Here is a 24,521-nt window from a genome sequence, read left to right as displayed (position 1 = left end):
TTTTTGGTCATCGTATTTTCACATTTTTGTCTTTTTGGTCCCTCTAATTAACGGATCTGTCATTTTTGTCCTTCCAGTTGATGAATTAGATTAACCAAAAAAGATGAAAATGTTTAAATATGAGGACCAAAAGTGAATTTTACAACTAAAGAACGAAAATGTGCAAATACAAAGGCCAAAATGACGGATTTTATATTAATGGGACTAAAAGGACGGAAAACAAAAAATAGGGGCATGACATCCCTTGCTTCATGGAATTAATAGAAATAATGGACTATTTTGGTGACTCAAATTTCCTGTCATAGATATGTTTCAGGTCACCGAAAAGTATGAAAGCTTTTAATGGGCCTCACATGCTTATCATCCTTTTAATGACCAAAATGTTACGAGAGTTCATATGTCAAGTCTTCGAACAATAGGAGACCTGTTCCATGACATTTAACTAGTATGAGGATCTTTCTATAATTGTGAAAACAAAAAAAATACCGGCCATTATATTTACTTTAAAATGTTTTAATTTGTAAGAGTTCATATGTTGTATGCAACTTCAACTAAAACAATAGGGTTCTTGAAATGTTTAACGTATTACGCATCAAGGATTTTAATACAATGAAAAAAATTCTTGAAATTTTTATAAATGATCTTAAGGTTTTTATTGAAACTTAACCCAAAAAAAAAAATTGCTTCCGGTGCTAGAACCTTTTTTCAAAAACCTGTATTTTCTTTTTAGAATAAGCCACCCAAAACCAGAAAAAGGTTGAGAAACAGACATCATAGTCCTGTACAAGTTCTTGAATCTATTTACACAATGAACGGAATAACGTTACTTTTCTCTTGTTACCCAAATATGTATAAATATATATATATATATGAATAAAAATAAACACCCCTTGATAATTTCAATCTTTATCGAGGAACACCAAATTCCTGTACATTGTTCTTTACTTCTCAAGAAGTCACCCATCATGATCATTGGATCTGTTAAATACAGATGACAAAACACTAGATACTTTATTCAATAACTTATGAACCATTTAAAAACAAAAAGATGCTACAAATTTACATTCTCATCGTTGGGATATAAACACTCTGCATGCATGTTAAATTGGGGACAGCTGCAGACTCGTCAATGGACTTGTGCCAATGCCCATGACTAGTAAGGAATACATTTCTCTGTTCATTCACAAGCGACATCTTTGTACTTCACCGCCACCAAAACCCCATCATGGTTGTAAACAGGACAGATTGGCCATTTCAATCATTTGTCAAATCTCAGACTACCACAAAGGTGGCCAAGCTCAGGTTGAGAATCCATCCAAGATGCAAACCCTATATCACTTGGAGAAGTACAGTAGAGGTAAGACCTGAAGGTGATCAGATAAAAATATCGCCTGCAACAAAGATAGCGCTCAGAAGATTCAAATAGCAGCTAACAATATCAGAGAGGAGCATTACTCATACAAAAATAAGGGCGCAGAAGAACTCATAACTTGGTCACTATGATCAAAAGTTGCTTAACTTGTTGCCACCAATGCACATCCATGAAATTTTAATGTTTAAACATCAGCTAACCGTTCCAGCTACTTTAATGACAACTGCAACCATGGGTATTTAACTAGGAAAATTCAGGCTCACTAATAATGATCACACAAGACAAACTAAACCAAGTACTAATTGTCAATGACTGCAATTTAAATTAACAGCCACACTTATATTGGTTTTTGTAAATTAAAAGCAAAGTTGAGAGGGTGGTGAAAACTAGTATTCAATATTATGCATTTTCAAAGGATAATAAATAAAGACAATATCTAACCTACAAATAGAAACTTCTCAGTAACAGCAGTCATTTATAAGTCCACCTTCTACAAAGATGCTTCCGACCAAAATGGTAAGAAGATAAAATAAAACCTTAAACTTACTGGAGATCACAAGAACAAAATGATGCAAGTAAACTAGACTGAATATTTATCTGAAGATAAACCCTGATATTACCCTCATCTTTGCACTGCTATCATTAATAAAAGACCAACACTTTAGTCAATGCCCTAATTAACTTCCATTGGGTTTATCTATTAAATATGAAAAAAGACAATCTTGGTTTAATATAGCTTCATAAACTTCCTTACATGTCCGCACTCATACATCAATAACCTCTAGGTTTGGCCCTCATGCTTCCAAGCAAGTCCATATCCAATTAAGTTCAACAAAGATGGGAGATACACTTTGGTGAAAAGCAGGAGTTAAATCGATAGTAAATATTTCAACAACAAATAGTCACCTAGTCATGCAGAGAATTTCATAATAATCCCTTTACCAATCAATTTATATAGGTGACAAAGATGGGGGAAATTTCATAATGATATTGGGTAATCTATAGAATAAGTTCCTCGATTTTAGAATGTTTAAAAATAAATCCATGATGATGAATGTTTTCATGACTATATGAGACATAATGCATTTACCAAGCAATTAAGATATAAAAAAGGGGGGCGTTTCATAATAATATGGGATAATCTATAAAATAAGTTCCTTGATTTTGGACCATTCTAGAAAATAATCCACTGGTTTTGAAATAGTCCACAAACAACCAGACAACTATAAGTATCAGAGGATTAAGATTACAACACTATCCTAGCTTTTCTTTTAGGCCTCCATCCTCTACTCATGCATGTAAACATGACAAATCTTTAGAGAATTGGTACACAGGCAGGCTAAAGCTCTTTCCTTTTCTTTGCAGCTTTTGCAAGAGAAGGTTTATATCCTTGTAAAAAGCTTCTATGCATACGACATATGGTATCTAATTGGCCAACCGGAGTGACTATCAGGAACTTGCTTGTAGCTTGTGGCTCAAATGAGAGAAAAGCTCCCAACATCAACCTTACCAGCTACACTCATAAACATGCAACAAATTAGCTTCCCAACTTGCTTAATGCTCAATAATTTTGCACTCCAGGGTAACAATACCATCCCCAGAAAATCACTAGTTAGCTCACAACTTTGCTTTTTAAATTCATACCTGAGATTTCTCATCCCTTCCTCTTATTTTCCAACCCAGCTGATGATTAGGGGCTTTCAAGTAAAATATCCAAAAAAAAATATTCACACTCCCATTTTTAATTAGTAATTATTGCAAATATTGGTTAAACAAAATGAACAGACTCAGACTTGATTATTTCCACACTCCTGTTGGTATTTTGTTTATATCCGGCTCAGAGTGTGAAACAATTACATAGATACAGATGTTCCGGATAAGGATAACAAAGAATAAAAGACTAGGTTAAATACGAAATTTCATTCATTCATTTATTTATTTTCTCTTCTTCCGAAAGCCTTCAACTGCACACCCATCGAACAATTGTTGCACTTACAAATTGCATTACTAACATCATGCATTTAGCTAATATTCATGCATTTTTCCTAGTCTTTATGATTATTTCCCCTTCTTTTTGTACAAACTACTCTTTTTAGTTGTTTTGATTGTAGGAAGCTAGAGATGACTAAGGAGACTGTGAATCAACCTTTCTGATAATACACAACCTATCTGTGGTCTGTAAAGTGATCTGGAGCCCAGCTTCCATCTTTGGCTATAAAAAGGACCAGAAAAGGGGTTTTAGGGCAAGAGAGACAGGGAGCAAGCAGCTGGCGGCTGGAAAAAGAAGGAAAGAAGGAAAGAAGCTCTGAAGAATTTGAATAAGGCTGAAGAAGGAAAGAAGAGCTGGAAATTGAAGAACAGACCCTTGTAGACATCATAGGGAGTCCTCTCGGCCTTGTTGTGCTGCTGCTTGCAAAACTTCTATTCTTTCTAGTTTTCTTTGTAACTGAGATGATGCGTGTGCAAAACTTTTCTTAGGTTTGGGATTAGCCCAAGGTGTTGAGTGTTTGATGTGTTGATACTTATAGTATGGATCTTTGTGCTTAAAGGTAGATTTCTTGAGTTAATTTCTGATTTGAGTACACAGCTTGAAATTGTTAAAGCATTGCTTGCTTATCTTAGAGATCTAGGTTAACTGACAGGGTAACTAGGCCTTGGAACCTCTTAAATCGCCCTGAATATACTGAAAGGCAATTCTTGAGAGTTTATCACTTAATCACTGTGCTTATTAAGGTTTTGAAAAGGTTTATCTACCACGAAAGTAGGAAATGGCCCTATCAAGACCTAACTTGCTATCTCTTGAAGGAGAGTGACAAGTAATTTAGGATTATTGCCCTTCAAGAGATCTACCCAAATCCAGTCTAGATCCAACGCATCATTCATGTTACACCTTGTGGTGAGTTCCCGAACCTAAATCTATTTTTACCTGAATCATAATCCACAGCCTTGCATTCCTGTGATCTTGATTGTGTTTTATTTCCTGCTACCTGTTGTTCCTACTTACCATCTTTTTGTTGTCTAGATAACCCATTGTTGCAATAGATTGGTAATCATACTTGGTCCTCGTAGGATCAATACTTTATTACTATCTGTCAAAACCGTGCGCTTACGGTTGCGCAACAACAATCCAAACGAAATAACGAAAAAGAAATGAGTAAAGATAATCATAAAATTTGTAACCTAGTGCCTAAGCATATGCATGAGATCTAGGTATAAATTCTATGCATGCGTATCAAGATGCGAACAGGTTGTTGCCTTGCATTGAGCTCATGGCATACATGTTGATATCCGGGATGTCCATATGATTCAATCTTTCTTTCAATAGACTTTCTTTGCCTTCCATTTTTCATAGGTTGTTGCCAACGTGCAAGTTTTGCAACCATTACTAAAGTAACTAGTCCCACATCAATTTAAGCTTAAGTGTTGATTGGTATGTGGGTAGATAATGGAATGGAATGCGCATTCCATCTAAAAACACCCATTCTCATGTTTGGTGCCAGTTTATAAAGTGCGAAGAGGACCATAACTGATTCCATGGGAATGGTCATTCCCACTCCCTTATGAATTGGTAGGGAATGGCCAAGTGAGAAAGGAGTTTTATTATGAAAAATAGATACCAAGGTTTAAAAAAAAAAATTTCCTTTTGAAGCCATCACTTACACAACTCTATATTCAACATTTTCTTTCTAACATGTTAAAATATTTATCTAAAATATAATTATATTTTAGTAATTATATATTAAAAAATAATTAAAATATATTATATTTTTTTAATTATAATTAAATAAATTATAAATTTAACATGCACCAATCTGTTCTACCTGACCTCATTGATCAACAAAATAATAGAACAAGAATAAGATTTTCATTCCATGTTTATATCCAAACACTATAATGGGTTAAGGGTTAGGATTTCCACTTCATTCCGTTCCCACCAAGCCAACAGCACCTTAAGCTTTGGAGCCGTATCAAACCCAGGACAACGTGTTTGGTTTGTATCAACAACAATAACAAAATACCATGAGTAGGCTCCAAGAAGCTACCTTTTCTAAGCTCAGGTCAAGAAAGGTCAGTCTATTGTTACTGATGTGCCGATTTCCTAGCAAGGGCAGTTCTATTATAGACATTGAAAAGCTTTATACATTTTGCACCCATAGACTAATTTTTGGCTATTTCCTTATTGAAATCTCTGCTACTTTCTTACATTAATATTTCCTACCACATATATAGTTTCCTTTAGCATGCAAGGCTATTATGGGAAAACTTGTTTATTATGACTCTATAAATACATTGATTCTCACATAGAGGGAATTTTATTTTATTTTATTTTATTTTTATTTGCATTGAATCAAGGTCCTTGTCTTCCTCATGAATTTTTCCTGGCTTTCTAAAATTGACCTTGCATACTGCCCAATACCTTAAAAAGAATAGTATCCAAAAAAAAAATGATGGATGAGAAATAAACTTATCCACTGAACCGGAAACATACAATTCCTGAAGAAGGATCTGTAAAAATGAAGAATTTGAAACATGCTTCATTTCGCATGCAGGAGTAAGAAACAAATATATTTAACATATAATCAAGAAAGATCTAACGAGAAGATTCCAATCCAAAGCTATAACAACATCATTTACACCATATGACATTTTGTGATTTAATTAAGTCTAAGTTATAAATCCATGCCCTGTTTTATATTATCTGCTCAAAATTTTCTGGCATGATGAATTCATTTCCATAGTTAATATATTTAAATTAATGTACTTTGAACGTTCCAAGATAAAAAAGAAAATACAATATTAGAATAAAAACAAACACATCTTCTGGAGAAAGATGTGATTTCATGGCTAATTAGCATATTTATACATGTGTTGGAGCTCATTTAGCTTAAATGGATTTCAGGAACAAATGTTTCTCATAAGACCTACATAATGTTAATCAAATTTGATAGCCCCGCCAATCTTAAATTACAGAAAAGCAGATGAACATGATTGTATTCTAAGCATCTGTATAAGTGTGAATTGAGAGGCGTAATGGTATTAGAAGCAATATGGCAATAATGTATCCCAGCCCATGTATTATGGATAATGCATTCTTGACAACGTTTTATGCTTATATTGGTGCTCAAGAAAAAAAAAAGAAGCAACACTGTTAAGTTATATGTCATAGTGCAGTTTGTGAATCAAATTTTGAGAACCTCAATAAGCAAGCATTGACATGTAAATAGGGAAACATGTTACGCATGAATGCATGCCAAAGTGAGACAATGTAACCTTTGATTTTTGGAGTCAAACTGACCTCAGAGCTTTGATGCCCATATCCATAAGGTAGGAACGGGTCTCTTCATCATCACTAGGACACTTTTCAAGCTCCTTCCGGTAGTGCACAATTTCATCTCTTAAATGGCCAGCACCTGCACACCTTTTAAATAAAAAGAACAAAATTGTAGTAGGATTCAATAACTGCACAACGGAATAGATGGTCATAAATTAAAAAATAATGATAAACATAATAAACTGCATCAAATCTATAGTATCTATTACTGAAAACAATGAAGTCAAATTAATCTAAATCCTTTTTTTCTTTAAGAAAAAGAGATCAGATGCAATACCCAAAAAAGCAAAGAGAAAAACTGTGTAGGCCACAAAATAATTAGAAACAGAAGTTCCCAACTCAAAGCATGAGTTACTAACAAAAACATCACACAGATCTTAAAGAGTTTACAGATGATGAAATATCAATACTCACAAACCAGTAAGTAAAGAAGGCATACTTTAGACCTGATTGATCCTCAAATAGTAGTGGAATTAGCCATCATGAAAAGGAATATTGCAAGAAATGCCACATAGAAAAATAACTAATAAGTCCAAGGAAAGCATGCATCAAACTACTTTGGAAACATATATTCTTTGAAATAGAAAAGCTTGTGTGCTAAATGATCAATCACAACTTTTCTGATTTGTGTTTCAGGAAAAAAAAATCTTTTTTGATTTGCAAAACATGTTATACCTTTCTATGACAATGTCAACTTCAAGTTTGCTCTCAGGGCCATAGATCAGCAATCTGGTAAGGTTGAGTATGTCACGGTAGTTGCCCTGGTTAAGTTCATCTTCACCAGAATGCCGAAAAGCTAAGCTTTCATTAGGTGATCTTACTAGGGTATGATTTCCCAAAGTTCTCTCCGAGTCAAAGTTAACATCAGCATTGAGTCTAAGACAAGTAATAGCCACTGCATAAGCAACTCCACCATATCCAGTGTGCGAAATGAAAAGATAACATCCAGCAGAGCTGCAAGGAGGAATCAAAGTTACATGGAGACAAACAAATATTAACTAACTGCAAAACAAATGGTGCAATAGGGATGCTCAGGATAAGCACATACTCATCTTTGCAATGCTGAATAGCATCAACATCTGTAGCTAAGGCTTCTCTTTCCCTTGTTAATGGTATCCTTCTGTACACAATATTGAAGCCTTCACTGTTCAAGGCTGCATACACTTCAGCAGGGGTCTTGACATCATCTAATGAAATGTTCTCCCAGTAGCCAATCACAGTGGAATGGTTTAAAACTGGATTGAATTCTTCTCGATGCAAAAGCAGTTGTCCACCAGACTGTGTGACTTCAACAAATATATCTTCCTTCATCCGTAACTCCATATGTTCCACCTGCATGAATAGCCAAACCTGGCTTATAAAAACCAATAATAGCTCTGTTCATAAACAAACAAGAGTTCAAACAATTCACTCACCATTGGACCTGTAATCCCCACATGTTTAAGAGCATCGACCGGCTGATCTAGTTCCCTAAGTACATATGGTGTACCACTGATGTAGACAACTGCTTCCTCTCTCAAATCTGTTATTATAACTTTTTGAGTAACTTCCTCAGATGTCGTCCTTTTGGCACCTAAATAGGCTAGTATTTCTCTAGCACCATCAACTGTTGCTGTTGCCATGCTATAAACAGGATACCCATCCACCTGGAAGACAAGCCTCAGATAAACACCAGGAATCTGTACAACATTATCAATTTATTCAAAACTAAATACCCTAACAGCTGCCAAGGATAGTCATAATATATATATATATATATACATATATGTAATTTAACTACATGATATAAATCAAACTTGAAATTAACCAATGCAATCAAATCAAGAGGTGAGGAACATTGTTAGAAAAAGCAAATTAATTATGTGATAAGCTTTCTTTGGCATTGCAATCAGAACGTTGGGAACGATATTGAAAGAAATACCAAACACAAGGCAGCGGAACCATGACGACCACAATAAACTCCTAAGAAAAACGAAATTCAAATCATAATAAAACGATGAGCTGTCAAACAACTCAATGAGGTGTTTGTGGAACACTTCAATTGTTGAAGGCAACCAAAATAAATAAATAAAAAATAAAAAAGCAAAACAAAAAGAAAAAGCAAAACAAAAACAAAACAAAACGCGTTTCATCCCCCTTGGCTTAAGCTTTTGGGTTGAATCAAACCCAGATTATATGTCAAGTTTGAATCTAAAATAATATTAGAGCTTGATTTGTTTAGTTTGTGTGCAACTATAGCAAGTTAAAAATAGAATAGCACATATCAAAAAGTCCAATTACAGTAACTAATAGTCCCACATTAGTTGACTTGGTAAATATGAATTTGCATATATAAGCCCCAATCTCTCATCCTAGGGTTAATTTTTTGACAGCCCTTTTTCATTATGGGTCCGAACTTCAATTTGAATCAAAATGATTACCTAACTTCAATTTTGTATTTATGGGTGGTTACCCGAGAGATTACGATTTATTTTTTTTAGATAAAGATGCCGAAAATTCTCTGTCAATATATACATGACACACTATCTGCCCAATTGGCAATTCCATGTCAGTAATTCCATCTCACATACTGACAGAAATTTCTTTCTAACATCAGATCATTAAAAATAGACCAAAATCTCTCGGGTGACCACCCAGTGAAACAAAATTAAAGTTGAGTAACCATTTTGATTTAAATTAAAGTCTCCCAAAATGAAAACGGGCCATAGTTTGGTGCCGTATTAAAAAATTTACCCCTCATCCTATCAATTAAACTTTTGGGTTGAATCAAGCTCAAATAATATTTAGGGTTTGCATCTAATAAATATCAACAACAAAACTGAAGCTACACTGTAATACCAATAGTTTGCCAATAATAAAAATGTTTTCCAACAAATGACCCATGCAGCAAGTCTCAAATCAATAAAGCAGAGATTATATATATATAATAAATAAATCAATAAAGAATAAAAAAAGCAAGTATCAATGGCAGTACCTTATGACAATAACTACATATGCCTAATCGATTCATAAACAAGACGACAACCAAGAGCTCGATCAACACTAAATGTCATTGAAGGAAAGAAACCAAGTAGATGCTACATAATGTTATACCCAGCACAGGGAAATGGTAACCAAATAATGTTATGGAGCTCATCACACCCACTATAGGCTTAATATTCCAGGAGAAAATTACCAACTTTGGGCTGTAAATAGAAATGAAAATTCAAAAAAGAAAATTCATAAGTGAGAGGCAGAACAATGGCAAGATCAAAAGCCATGATCATCAGATTGACAATCAAAACTTTAATGACTTTTTTATAGCTAATTCCAGTTCATCAGATTGATCTATTTACAAGGACCTTTTTCATCTTCAAAGAAAATAATGAAATAAATATCTATGCAAGCAAATTTAACTAGGCCCTAAGGAATGTCGTTGATCATGGATTAGATTACAAAAAATCAGCTGTTGTTTATTTTTTTCCAAGCAAAGTTAAAGGTTGGTGTCATTGGAGAACAAACAATAGGTGGCCATTTTGTAAGATGTGTTCTATAAATTTTAATTGTCATACACATATCAAGACTAAATTCTCCATCCTTTTTTTCCACTCGACAGGATGAGGATTTTGACATTGATTACCCTTTAAGTCAGCTTTTAGTTGTTCACCTTTCAAAATGTCATGTAATGTGGTTTAGGCATGCTTGACTCTGTGATTGAAGTTCATCAACAATGAAGACACATGCCTATAATTGGAAGAATGGTAAAAATAATGGCGCCTTGGTAGCTATATCAAAGGTAATCAGTGATATATGGGTTTGAATAGCTCATACATACAAGTCAATGTCAAGAAGACAGATAATTGTGGCATACTAGAAGGTATGCTTTCACACGAGTTTGGAATTATTACAAAAAACTTCCAAGGTGCATCTGTGATAGGGATTCTGATGCTCATTATGCATGAATCAATATGTTCTTCTAGACAAATTTAGAAAACAAACATCCTTTTACCTTTTTCACAGCAATGCTCTAATACCATGTTGATGCAATTCAAAACAAACAAACTATTGAAAGAAAAAAGACATAGATCTGAAGACCAAAAAAAAAAAATTCACATTACAATTGAGTCACAATTCTATTTAAATAAGAGATGGATTAAGATTTTCTAAAGTTAACCCAAAAGACTTATTACTCTTACACCCTTAACATATATTATTACACTAATAGTTAAAATATTAACTCGCGAAAGAAACTTGCGAAAGAAACATCATTGCCAACAGAAAAGTAGGAAAAATAATAGGGATTGGAAGACGAGAGAAGGACAGTGCCAGAACTTTTCTCTTCTTTTCTTTTGCTATTATTTATTTATTTATTTAATTTTTTGGAGCATGCTCATGGCTAATATATGCCAATGAGTGAACAGTGGATGATATGCAAGATATTGTGATCAACAATCAGAGAGGCCAGACTTCAGGCAAGCATAAGATTTCCACTATAAGAACGTAACAAACAGAACCTGCTCTGAATGTAAAGGTCAACATTTGTGTGAAAGCCTGATCATGATTTCAAATTTGAAACTACATGCATGTGCAAGGGTTCAAGAATGAAGCTAACTACATGATAAGCAACATGTGCTTGTTCAACATCAGGGAGGTCCCAGTATAGAATAAGAACTCAACAAACAAGCTTGGATCTCAAGATAGAGTTCTGAAGACATTTGCTGCTGGTTCGAACATGATTTGAATTAAAAACCATGCAAGCAAGAACAAACTACTACAATGCATGGGTTAAGATATATTTAAATTGTTCTCTCTATTATGATGTGAATGTCTTCTCCTCATATCTCTGTATTAAGCACATCGACAGCTCAGTGAGAGACATATATTAATCAATTAGTGAGCTAGCTGTGCAGAAATGAACTTTATTATACCTTGTGAAAATGAGGGGCACCAGAAAACTTTATGCAGCTTGAAGTTTTCTGTCCAGGAAAGAAGTACATCTTAAGTATGGATCCTTTTCCCAAAACAGATCCATTGCGAGCTTTAATTATAGCTTCCATTACGCCATCCCCTTGCTGTGGTTCATATGGTACTTTTGATTCCTCCTGGTGTAAACAGAGTCAGAGTAATCTTCATTGGAAGAAATTATCACCAGAAAGCAAAACTTGTAGGAAAAGTAACATAATAACACAAACACACACATGCAAACTAAGAGATAAACTAAACAAGAAGATTATTGCTTTTAAATCAACAAAAAGAAGGAAGACATTACAGGCAGATAGAAAAATCGCCCAGGGCGTAATCTTATGCTCCATTTCATTGCCTGGATCTCTGGCCTCCGATGCAACCAAGTTTTGAATGTGATCTTCGTTTCACCTTGCCCACAAAAACCATCAAATGCTTCACTTCCAAGGTATGCAGCGAAAGCAATCAACCTAAAGTAGCGTTCCAGGTACTCAGCACCACGATTTAAAGCAACCCTCCTCACCCTTGGCTCCACATTTTGTTGGTTAAACACCTTCCTATACTGCAGAACTGCTTGCCGTATATTTTGCAAGGCTGAACATCTATCAATTATAGAATCTAAAACTTCTCGGCATTCAATTCCATTGTCAAAGAGTCTTGTTATTTTTCGTAATAGTAGGATATCATTAATTCCAAAAGTACGATGTGGCTCCATTGTAACTCCAGCTTTTACTTCATATGACACTGACTGAGCATTATCACCAGCTGTTTCTTCACCACTGGAGGAGCCAGCATCCAATTTCTCCTCATGATAACCATCTTCGGGCTGGATTCTGATAGGTCTTCCATTATCAATTCGAAGTTTCAGAAGGCAAGCAATTACAGTTCCTGTAGTTGTTCTACCCCTGCCCATCTGAAAATAAAAATAGCAAAGTTCATCTGCCGTCTACTCAAAACAGACACTGCATAGAAACAAATTCAATAACCTAGATAATTAAAGATACAAGATGCTTAGAAGAAAGTATATACCTGGCAATTGAACACAAAAGCAGTGTCCTTGGAAGCAGAAGAAATATTCAAGGCAATTGTGTCAAAATCTGAACTTTTAGGTGCTTTGCCATCAGTAATTGGCACACGAGCATATTTGATGGGCAGACCTTCAGCCTCTAGACATTCATAGACCTCTAGCGGAGTCTGAATAGATTCAGCATTTACATGCTCCCATGCGTCAAAAATGTGACCATCATCTGTTTCATGAATTACCATAATTGCACCTTCATAGCGATCTGCCTCTCGTAGAATGTCCTCTTTCAGGCGGGCTTCCATTCTCTCCACTCTGTCTCGATCAATTCCCTGGTTGAATATCATTTGAAACCATCAATTCAACAATAATGATATTTGTTCACTAATGAAAGGTGTTGCAATACCATGATTAAGGTCAATATGTTAATCCCTATAAGTCATGATGTTAGGTAAATTTTTGCTATATCCATTTCTGACAGCCAGTATAGCAGAAGTTCACATGATGAAAAGGATGAGAAACAAAGTAACAAATTGATACCGTATACTCAAGCATGTTCTTATATGGCCTCTCCACTTCACGCAATACAAAGGGTTTCCCATTTATATATATAACTGGCTCTTCTCGCATATTGTGCCATAACACTGGGCGCCTGCCTTTAGTACAACTTATCCACTTAATAACAGCTCGGATCCCATCCACAGTTGGATTTGCAACACCATAAACAGGAAAACCAGGAACTTCCCGAAAATTAGGCGCACCATCAACCCTTTCTGGCAATGTCAGATTTTGGCAGCCAGGGCAGTGGTCACTTTTTAAAACTGTCTGACTTCCAAGAACTTCTCCATCCCTCATTGCAGCAACCACACCCATCTCATGAGGACGACCATCAGCAGATTCAGTTATATGCATTAAGTGTGGTTTCTGGCTTGAATATCCGAGAGCACCCATTGGGTCCCTCCTTAACAACCTTTAATACCAAAGGAAACAAGATTGCAGTTAATGTTCAAAATACATGAAAGAAGAACAAGATAATACAGAATCATAGGCATTAGAAAAAGAAAGTCAAAAAGGAACTCTCACGAAAACTAACTTAAGAAAACCTAGATAAAAGGAGACAGGTGAATTAAGCAACCTTCCACTTATCAAACAGCATTATTGAATTCAAAAGCAATGATTAATTCTACATTTCCTATTACCTGCATCTTTTTCTCGCTGCCAAAAATGTGGTGCCACATGCAAACTTACATATTGGTTCTACTTATACTAAAAAATGCTTTCATAAAGTCTACACCACAATGAACATTAGAGTCTACTGCAAAAGCATTCCATAAATGCCAGAAACTTAATTCTTACCCCATGATGTAGTATATGATGTCTCCAAAAAACTTAATATACACCTAGACAGTTGAGTCTCTATTTCTAGTAGATTAGATAAGTGGAAGGGAAAAATATACAGAAATAGATTTATAATGGGTCGTATTAAGCACCAATTTTCTGGTAGTGATGCATATTTAAATTTGATAATGGTTTTTTTTTAGTGATAAAATATTTAAATGCGCTGATAAGTTCTGCGGTAAAAGTTGAAAATAGGTTAAACTAGTTAATTAATCACACTTATATTAGTGAAGAAAATAGCTACTACTACTACTATTATTACCACAAATAACTACCGTTAAGGATTCAGAACAAGATTTTTCATTAAATCTCTCTTTATTCACCTGCGAAGTATGCTATATAGTTCAGGTCTTGCCCTCATCCAATCAGAAAAACTTCTTTGCTCTGCTGAAATGCCATGAACAAGCATCCTCTCTGTGTGCATATACACAGCAAAGCAGATAAGGAAATAATATCGTTCCAAGTACTCAACAAAGAAGGAAAGTGATGCCTCCCTCTTCATTTCATCTGGTTGACGTAGAATGCTATTGCGATAAACTCCAATAGCTTCTCGTAAGTTCTGCCAGAGAAGCCCAATCAGCATAAAGACAAAAATCAATAATCTCTTTGGTAAAAGATAGTATTAAAACACAAAGCTCTACACATTCTTAGAAATTGCTTCATTTGGAAAAAGAAAACTCAGACATAAAACCTTGTATAAATACAATTGAAATTAGCCAAGCCATACTTGCATAGAATCACACTGGTCAATGACTTTGTCCACTTGCCTTTTACCCTCTGCACCACCCTGAGAGAATATCCTAACAAAATGAATATGTGAATATACCAAAATTACTGAAGCAAGTTGATATCTTATCATTTATTACCTCAAGAACACGGATAAGGCTTCTTATGACTGCATATTCACCTCTGCGAATCGCCTCTTCAGAGTTTGTTGAATTATCAGTCACATCAGCTACAGAATCTACTTCTCCAATAAAATTTGTGTCATGAATACCTATTTCCAATGAATAAACAATCAATGTATTATAGTTAGCCAGGCAAAGCCAAAAGACTGATGCAATGATCTACAAAATAAGATCTGGCATTCATTCAGAGGTCATCTCTATTATGCTTGATTCCAAAAAGACTATGTTGATGAACTCATGTAGACAGCTAGATACATGTCCGAGTATATACAGTAGCAGCCGCTAAGTCAAGTTATTGCCGTGAATCTCAAAGGAAAAACTGAGGTACTTGAATAGAAAATAAAGGTGGATTAGATTATGGCAACCCTTTTGTGAGGAGGCACCCCTTCTCCCAAAGTTACGGGGATATTTTGCCATTTTCCTCACAAAGAGTTGTCTCGCATCCCTAGGTATTCTCTACATGCCCACCTGTGTTGGTTTCATGCATCCCTTCTTTTATTCTTTTGATATCTTCAAAGAAAGAAAGCATAAGAAGGAATAAAGAATGGATATTTGGGAAAGGAGTGAGGTGGTGGTAGAAGTAGGAGGGGCCTACCAAGAACACGGAGGGTCGTAGAACCAGTGGGCCTGCTCAATGACCCAACAAGATCAACTAATGCACAATCCGGTTATGGGTCATGAGGAGCCTGGACCATTAACTCACAGGTTGAACTAGTGGGTTAACTCACTGGATCAATCCTCTACCTACCCCAAAATCCTTCAACCCACCAATTAATGCAAGTCTTTTTAGTTTTTAATTCAACAACTAGACACAGGTTGGCCAATGAACCGACCCAATCAAGCCCACCGGTTCAATTGTTTTGGCTGGCCCATGATCCAACCCAGGGTGAAGATTCAACCAAAACTAAGCTACCCGTCCAGTGCACCCAAACCTAAATTGAGCCCAACATTGGGCCTAGTTAACCAGCCTGTGCCCAACACTAGGTAGAGCTTTGAATCTAAGAGGTTTTTTCTTTAAATTTGACATTTTCACCCTTCATGTTATCGTAATTGAAGGTTTTTCTTATTTAAAAGCATAAATATTGTTGAATTATTTTTTTCATAGTAATTTTTATTATACATAATGGTAAAACACAACAATATGGTTTAAACGAAACTGCATTCCCATAAGCATCAAGTCAAAATCTATGATAATTCATATTTTTAATAATGGTACATACAAAATTGGATAACTTTTAAGTTTGACAATAAATTCCATTGATATGTGAAGAGTTGTTGAAATTTCAGAAGAAATGACAATATTTGGTAATAAAAAATTTAGACATATGTGGAATTATAGCATAAATTCAGAAATATATTCATGATAAAATTGGATAAATTTTGGGTTTGACAATAATTTCCATTGATATGTGGAGAGTTGTTGGAAATTTCAAAAAGAAAAAGACAATATTTGGCAATAAAAATTTAGACAAATGCGGAGTTATAGCATAAATTCAACCATTTTATGGGATTCACAACAAAGACAAAGTGATATGCTAAAAATAACCTGAAGCACCAGTTCGATTGAGGTAAACCAAAGTTGCTATGACCATCCCAGTTGTAGTGCGGCCCCTCCCCATTTGGCAGTTGAAAACTATTTCAGTATCTATATCAGCTTGTGAGATTCTACAGAGCTGTAAGAAACAGACAATTTACCTTAGAGAAAAGGCTATGAAGGCACTACCCAATAGGGCGTGGAAAATAAAAAAATGAAGATATAACACTGAAGCATCTATGGACAACTTGTATTTTTTAATAATGACATGTAGAGCAAATGAACCATAAACAAAAAACAAATCATGTAAATCATTATTGGAGGGTTATTATTATTAGTATTACTTTTTGTGAGAATGTGACCAAGGCACTCGTTTTCTCTTTGTGCCACCACTTGAACTCCAGACCTCTATCAAGGGAAACAACTTTTTCACTGACTCACCCATGAGTTTTTCAACAACCATGGTTAGATAACCATTCCTTGTCGAGGCCATAAACTGATAAACTTCCATTTCTATAGTGAGAACATAGCTGATTGCTCTTCCATTTCTATAGTGAGAACATAGTTGATTGCTGAACTTCAAAATTAGAGCTACCAATTGAGTTGGGGGAAGTCCCCTGAGTCAATGACTTTTTGAAGCCGTTGAAATCTGGCCTGGTGCAAGCAATCTATAAAGAGAAAATATGACCTTTATAATACTTTTATCTTGGGCATAGATGCTTTCCAGTTCTTTGTATTTTGATATGGACCACTGACATAATTGCCACAAGTAATGCTTTCTAATTGCTCGCTTTTATCATTACGGGATTGATTGGCCCTTAATTAGACTGATCAGTCTCATTAATCTCCTCTCTCCCATTGATATTATTTATGCTTGTATAATTACCTGATTTAAAACAAACACAGGTATGAATAGACTGACTAACCAGATTGTCAAAATCGCGTTCCTTGGGGGACTTTTCATCTGTAATGGGAACACGCTCATAGTCAACAAGGTACCCTTCTAGCTGAAGTTCTTCATATACCTGACATTAAATTGGTAAAACTTAGCAGAACATCTGAAAATATTCACTGGCCAAGCATCATACAGATGAGAAGACAAAATCAGACAACATATAGAACCTCAAGAGGTGTCTTAACAGAATCGCGCATTACAGGTTCCCACTGATCCACCATCTGACCATCTGGTAGTTCATCAGTTACAAGAATCTTATTTCCATATCTGTTTATCAAATGCACCAAGTAAAGAATCTGTATGTAAACATTTACTACAATTCAAGAAGAAAAAAGCAAGAGTTAAAATTCTTACTGTGTAGCTTCCATCAAGATATCATCCTTCAGTCTTGATTCCATCAGTTCAACTCTAGCCCTATTAATTCCCTAGATTAACAGCATAGCATTCTCAAAGAATGAAGGCAATTATTGATTCAGATAAATTTTGTAGAGTGCAAGAGAAAATAAATTTTTCAGTGTGTTGTTCAATCAGTGTGTTGTTCAATGAACTCTTGCAGTGTCTAGTTAAATGCTCAAAGAGTGATGAAAATGAAATAATGGAAATGGAAAGGAAAAAAAAAAAGTACTCAGAAGAAGATATGGTGAGTTTTTCAAGAAAGCCGCTTAAACATTAAAGGAAAGCACAAAGCATATGTGGATCTCATCATGCTGCATGAAGCTCATGCAACTTGCAAGACTTAGCTAACTATCAAGACTGATGTGTGTCTTACTAAAACAGCAAGCTTGTTAAAGCAGACATGAGATTATTACAGTCAAACATGTAATTAGTTAGATCAAGAGGGTTACTTGATAGATACGATAGAAGCCTAGAAGTAATACATTTTTGGCAAATGTGGAAAAAATCATATACAGCAACGCGACAAATGTGCAACAAAGATATGACGAGGTCCAAGAAGAAGCTGGATTTGTCTAAAGGTCCAAATAAGGCTGAAACACACAAGAGTCATTGCACAATACGACAAGAAGCGATTCATGCATTCATGGCATGAATGAAAAAGCAGACCTTTTATAGAAACAGGATTAAACTTGGTGGAGCAACATTGACAGCAATACAGAATAAAGATCCTCTGTGAGGCAGCAAACTCTATAATTTTAAAAAATAAAATACATAAACATTTAATGCAGGACGTGATATAATGCTAGACTGCTTTGATGAGACAAAGTCAAGAGTGGCCATGCAGGGAACTAGAACAATAAAAACCTTACCGGGCTAAACACAAGGACTTGAAAATCAAGGTAAAAAAGAAACAGAAAGAGCACTTGGATGTATTTTTTCTAAAAATTGGAACTTTTTAGAGCCCATTCACTATTGGAATAATTGATATTCTTACATTGATTAATTTGGTAAATTAAGATTTAAATAATATAAATCCAAATCTCTCATCCTATAATTTTAAGCTTTTGGTTAAATCATGCCCATGTGATATGTTTGGTTTGCACTTAACATGGCATCAAAATTTGTTTAATTAGTTTGTTCGCCTTGATTGCGGTGTGGCTTATTAAAATATATTAGCGCAGATGAAAGTGGTGTGATAGACTAACTAACAGTCTCAAATTGACTAATTTGGTAAATAAGAATCTGAATGTATAAGCCTGGATCTCAAGCAAGGAGGTGAAGGCAAAAGAAAGGAAGACAAACAAATTTGCAGCTGAAGCAAAAAAAAACTCGAGAAGCACAAAATGATTTATGATGTTTCATAGTTCAAATATTGTACATTGGCAAGTGCTTGAGGAAATGAATTTAACAGAGACAAGTATTAATTTGCATCAAAATTAGTGAAAAATAAGAGTCTAGAAACAAAACAAAAGTTGCACCAATTTAGCACCCTGCTAAGATGGCAAATCAAGAACACAACGATCAGATAAGGCATTGCCGAAGTAAAGATATTTAATTTATCTTCAAAAGGATGGAAAAAGAGGAAACACAAGGAAAGGAAAACATAGATAGCATTATGACAATGAACAATCTTTAATATTTTGTTCAGAAAAATGCATGTTTACTCTAAAAGGCAAATAATGATACCATAAATAAAAGAGCGATTATCAAGCCGGATTTACCCATACTCAGCACGGGATGGAAAGATGTAGACTTCATATTTTACAATGGTACATTGTAACGTAAGATCAACAGTTAAATGACTATATATATATATACACACACCAATCCAGGCGACCAACAAAAAACCTAGAGTTCAGGCTTTACATACTGTATACTCAAGATTGGAGAAGGGTCTTTCCACATCTCGCAGAACAAAGGGGCGGCCATTGATGTACACCACCTGGGTCAAACAACCGAGGGTTTGACCAATCATAACAATCAAATACAATGAAAAGAACAAGAGCCCAGGATACATACCCAGAAAAAAAAATAAGGAAACGATAGGAAATTTGTGCAGCCAAGAAAAACCTCTCCATTCAAAGCACAACAAAAACTCACTGGTTCTTCACGAAGATTGTGCCACAGCACTCTTTGTTGCTTGTGCATCCCTTTTGCACCAATGTGATTGAGTACATTTCTAATACCGTCAATTGTAGGTATTGCAACACCATGAACACGCAAAAAACCAGCCTAAATAAGTCATAAAGATGAAGATAATTAGTTGCAAAGGAGATATGAATAATTATAGATTCAAGCATGTGATTAAACATACGATGAACGGGCAAAGCCCTTCAAAACTTCTCTGAGGGAATGTAGACACTATAATAACTGCCCATGCATGCATGTAGAATAATTAGTGCTTTCTTGATGTCTGACATAATTTTTCAAATTGTTATTTGTGGATCTCATTTAGTGAGAAGCATTGACTTTGTGTGCATGATACCCAGAGAAAGAAACATCAAGCATATAACACAGTATACTCATGACCATAAGTTATAATACAGAAAAGGAATGATGATTAATTCCATATCACACTTTAAGTATAGGTAGAATGAGGGGAACAAAAATTAAACTAAAACAATAAAAATAAATATTTCCCTCGCAGTCCAAAAGAATGCATACAGATATGTCATCAAATACTGCAATATAATAGATTCATGCAAAAGAGAAAATAGAACCAGATAATAGCTCAGTATAACTTCAATAAATAGTTTAACAAGAAAGGATCCAGCACTATTACTGAGTTAAAAGAGAAGAAAAATAAAATCTCTTCCAGTTTCAGAATATCAGTTTGTTGATGTCAGTTGTCCAACCAAAGAACAAATATGAAAAAAAAAGGTTGTATCTTACAAGGTTATTCCAATAAAGGCGATATGATGAAAACAATTTATATATATTCCAGCACACACAGGTCACATGGTTTAGAGACATATACCCCAATATCTTCACTAGATAAGGAGATAATATAAGATACATCCACCAACAAGGCACATTAAACTAAAGTTTGAATTAAATTATTGAAGCCATCCAGATTATCATTTTTCCACTCAGTGTTTATAGCTGATTCTTATAATACAAACAAGCCATAGCAATAGGTCATAGATAGTTCTCACTTTACATGTCATTACAGCAACACCAGCACACAATGGAATATTTGATTAACATCTCTCAAACAATCATGATTGCTCAATCTCTTTGCGTTACATATTTAATTAACACATTTCTCCACAGCCAACCTTACTTTCAAATGGATAACATATGGTGGTAGTCTGCTTTTATCTTACAACAGGAGTGCTCCCAGACAGCTTTGGGGATGCAAACTTACAAAGGATATTATCACCAACTTGGCTGAGAACAACACCTGTTAGCTGAAACCTCTCTGGGTTCACTAAAGTATCTATTGCAAACTAAGTGACCATGGCATAAGGTGTCTTAATTTTTCACAAATGCTCCTGTTTACCTGCGCTTCTTAAGATTACCATCAAGATCCAACAAGTAGTCCAATTAACCGCTGACTTGCCACCTTGCCTAAGTCTATAATAAATGATAAAGCACGGATAAATGAAAGGGACAATAATGCATGAGGAGCCGTCCTAGTACAATCCTATTCACTTTGAAGAGGAATGATTAGGGTTCATTAAGCTTCATATTGAACAAATGAGATTCACTAACCTTTAGACATGTTATCAGATAACTAGATATGGAGATAGGTGATCAGTGAAGGGGATGTCATTAATGATATACGTTAACCAAATCCAATAACACCTTTTGGTGCGATAAAAGTCCCGATCTTATGAAATCTTCTAATTTGAAGCTATTCAATATGAGAACTCATTATGAGATCTCCTCATTCATGTACAGTCTGTAGATATGCAACCATTATCATCATGTTAATAAAGATGGATTAGGAAACCCAACATTGCCATATCTGGTGGGATTTAGGCAGCCCACTGTATGGTGACTACATTAACAGAAGTTGGCATAGTGACAATACAACATAATATCTAGTAATCCCACAACTATAGGGTTAAGCATCAGAAACAACCAAAATGGAAATGAAGAGTATATCATTGTGAAAGAGTAGTTGAAACTATTCTAAGTACAAAAAGGCTGCACATTTTTGTGCACCCATTTGGGATTCTAGAAATATGGTCTTTGGTGATTTCTGTTCTAATCTTCATCCTCCTAATCATGTTAATGGTGGTTACAAGTCTTGTTGCATTAAATAAACTTTTGATGTTAACTCCTCTTTTTTACCCAAAAAATAAAAAAATAAAAAATAAAAAACCTTTTTTTGCTGCTCAGAGTAGTTTCATCAAACAGGCAATTTAGATGCATTGGATGCAAAAAGCCCGTGTAGGATCTACCTTCTTCAAGTTTTTAATAGGTTGACAACAAATTCGACAAGCAAAAACTGGATCTAGTGTCGCACTAAAAAAACTATTAGGTGAGTAGGAGTTTTCCGTTCGTTCTATAGCTTCACATAGAAATAGATAGCTCTATCTTGTGACAACAAGAAGTCATCCTGACCCGATCAAATGATAGGAAGCTGAAGAAGATGCAGAATTCCCATGAAAGAGGTGGTTTTTTGTTTTCCTTGGGATGACGAAGCATTGAGAGAGAAAGAGATATAAAAGAGAAGAGGAAGGGGAGGGAATCCAGACCTGCCTGTAATTGGGAGCGCCCTCAATCTGAGGTGTCAAGCGCTTGTTCTGGCAGCCGGGGAAGTGATCGCTCTTGAGGATGGTCTTCTTCCCAAGGACCGACCCTCCTCTACAGTTCATAACGTGCTCTGGTTCATCACACACGCTACCAATAGATGCTGATATTGATGGTGCCGACGAGCTTGGCACCTTCGTCATTCTACTATGCTATGTGGATAACCTACCAATCTAATCTCCTCCAAGATGCTTTCTCCTTCACCCTCTCGTTCTATCCTTTGTTTATTGTCCTCGTTTGTTTTATCCCTTGAATTTACTACCTATACCGGAAGCGACGGCGAAGCGAACAAATTTTTCGCATAGCAGGAAAGGGGCAGGAATGAAGAAAGAGAAAAGAAAAGGCAGAAGGGAAGAGGAAAGGGTAAGCTTGTTGAAGAGTGGAGATATATAATGCGGAAAGTGGGTGACATAAGCCGAGCGCGGGGTAAGAAATGAGGCGGAGAGAAAGAGAGGAGAAAGAGAGAGAGATGACGATAAGGACAAGGTCGGGAAGGTAACGGCGGTAACTTCGGTTATGTGGTGGCAGGGCTGAGTGGGCAAGATTGGAAGGGACTAGGGAGCGCGTTCATTGCATTTCTTATTATATATATTTTAGCAAATCTCGTGCGAATCGCAAAGGGAGAGGGACAGGTGGACGGGCAAAAGCGGGCGGCCGCACACCGCACACCGCCCACAGAGGCATCCGAGGTGTTTTGCCAATTTGGGTTGTTGGCCAGCTTGCCCAGAATACTAATTTTAGTTTAACTGAATATTCCCAATTTCCCCCTACAGATTCTCTCCAAGCCAACATATCTTGACATGTTACTTAAGCCTTATTTGGATTTATTTTATTTTAATAAAAGTGCTTCTCCAAATTAAGTTAAGCATTTTTTTATTTTATATTTGGATTAGTTTTTCTGTAAAAACAGAAGTTGTAAAAATAAATTAAAAAACAGTTTTTTTTCGAGCTAGTCGACTAGCTCAAAACACATGCTTTGTCTTATCTTTTTTTAGTTTTCGCTTTTTCTAGAAAAAACTAATCTAAAACAACTTTTTTGAAACCAGAAATGCTTAACTTTAAAAAAACAACACGAGTTTTTCAAAAAGTCTAATCCAAATAAAGTCCCTTAGTAATGCCCTTTAGCAATGATACCTTCCCTTGCATCCTACCAGGATCCATGAGAGGTTAAGGAATAATACTAAAAATCTCAATCTCAATGATTTACTTATAGTTTAAAAAACTATTTTTTAAAAACAGTTGTTTAGTAATTCTTAAATTCTATAATAATGAGATGGCTATTTAGGTTTAAATTTTAACATTTTAATAAGATATAATAAAATCTGTACACTTCTTGTGCAATATATATATATATCTATATATATATATATATATATATATACATATATATATTATAATTTTATTAAAAGTCATCATAGTTCCTGTCACGGCCTTCCCGATCGCACCAACGATCACCGCGCGGCGCTCGTCACACCACCAAGGCGCCGAGCCAGCCTTCAATGCTTAGGACCAAAATCAGCCCAAGAACTTGCAAGAAACCATGCCCTATCAAGTCAACAAGGTTAGTAAGCATGCAAACACAAGCATAGACATCATGAAGGGTCCAGGATGGATCATCCGCACAACACACCAAGGCTACATGAAGAAAACCGCACAAGACAAGAGACTTGAGAGAAAAACATAAACTCTCAATATAAGGGATCCGAAATACACCACAAGCCAAGACACATAGCCAAGACCTTCTCTCCACCAAGAGATGAAGGTGAACTAAGCCCCAAAGAACAAGCTTCTCTCCCAAGGAAGCTCAGCCCTTACTTGGTCTCTAGCTGCCCATATGAGAGGGAGGAGGCGGGCTATTTATAGCCAAACACTCTCCAAAGAGAAGGGAACCGGCCCTTGAAAC

The 24,521-nt window shown here is 35.5% G+C and overlaps 1 protein-coding gene across 3 annotated transcripts; it reads right to left on the bottom strand.

Annotated features, from left to right (window-relative positions):
- Positions 1-875: 875 nt before the first annotated feature.
- LOC120253162 (paladin) lies at positions 876-22,807 on the bottom strand. 3 transcript variants are annotated; one of them, XM_039261479.1, is made up of 19 exons: positions 22,564-22,807; positions 19,958-20,089; positions 19,728-19,799; positions 17,816-17,886; positions 17,629-17,728; positions 17,433-17,531; positions 16,519-16,645; positions 14,931-15,061; positions 14,792-14,851; positions 14,388-14,623; positions 13,207-13,636; positions 12,675-12,998; positions 11,953-12,558; positions 11,612-11,785; positions 8,120-8,383; positions 7,753-8,036; positions 7,380-7,658; positions 6,669-6,791; positions 876-1,391 (listed from the first exon to the last, which is right to left on the bottom strand). In XM_039261479.1, the coding sequence occupies exons 1-19, from the start codon at positions 22,759-22,761 to the stop codon at positions 1,259-1,261; spliced, it is 3,843 nt and encodes a 1,280-aa protein (XP_039117413.1). In that variant the 5' UTR covers positions 22,762-22,807; the 3' UTR covers positions 876-1,258. The 3 variants fall into 3 exon arrangements, with proteins under 3 accessions (XP_039117413.1, XP_039117421.1, XP_039117428.1); XM_039261487.1 differs by having other exon boundaries at positions 8,120-8,350; XM_039261494.1 differs by having other exon boundaries at positions 1,302-1,391; positions 6,644-6,791.
- Positions 22,808-24,521: the final 1,714 nt, after the last annotated feature.

Source organism: Dioscorea cayenensis, chromosome 3, assembly GCF_009730915.1.
Source record: "Dioscorea cayenensis subsp. rotundata cultivar TDr96_F1 chromosome 3, TDr96_F1_v2_PseudoChromosome.rev07_lg8_w22 25.fasta, whole genome shotgun sequence".
NCBI classification, from domain to species: domain Eukaryota; kingdom Viridiplantae; phylum Streptophyta; class Magnoliopsida; order Dioscoreales; family Dioscoreaceae; genus Dioscorea; species Dioscorea cayenensis.
This window is presented reverse-complemented; position numbering and strand designations above follow the sequence as displayed.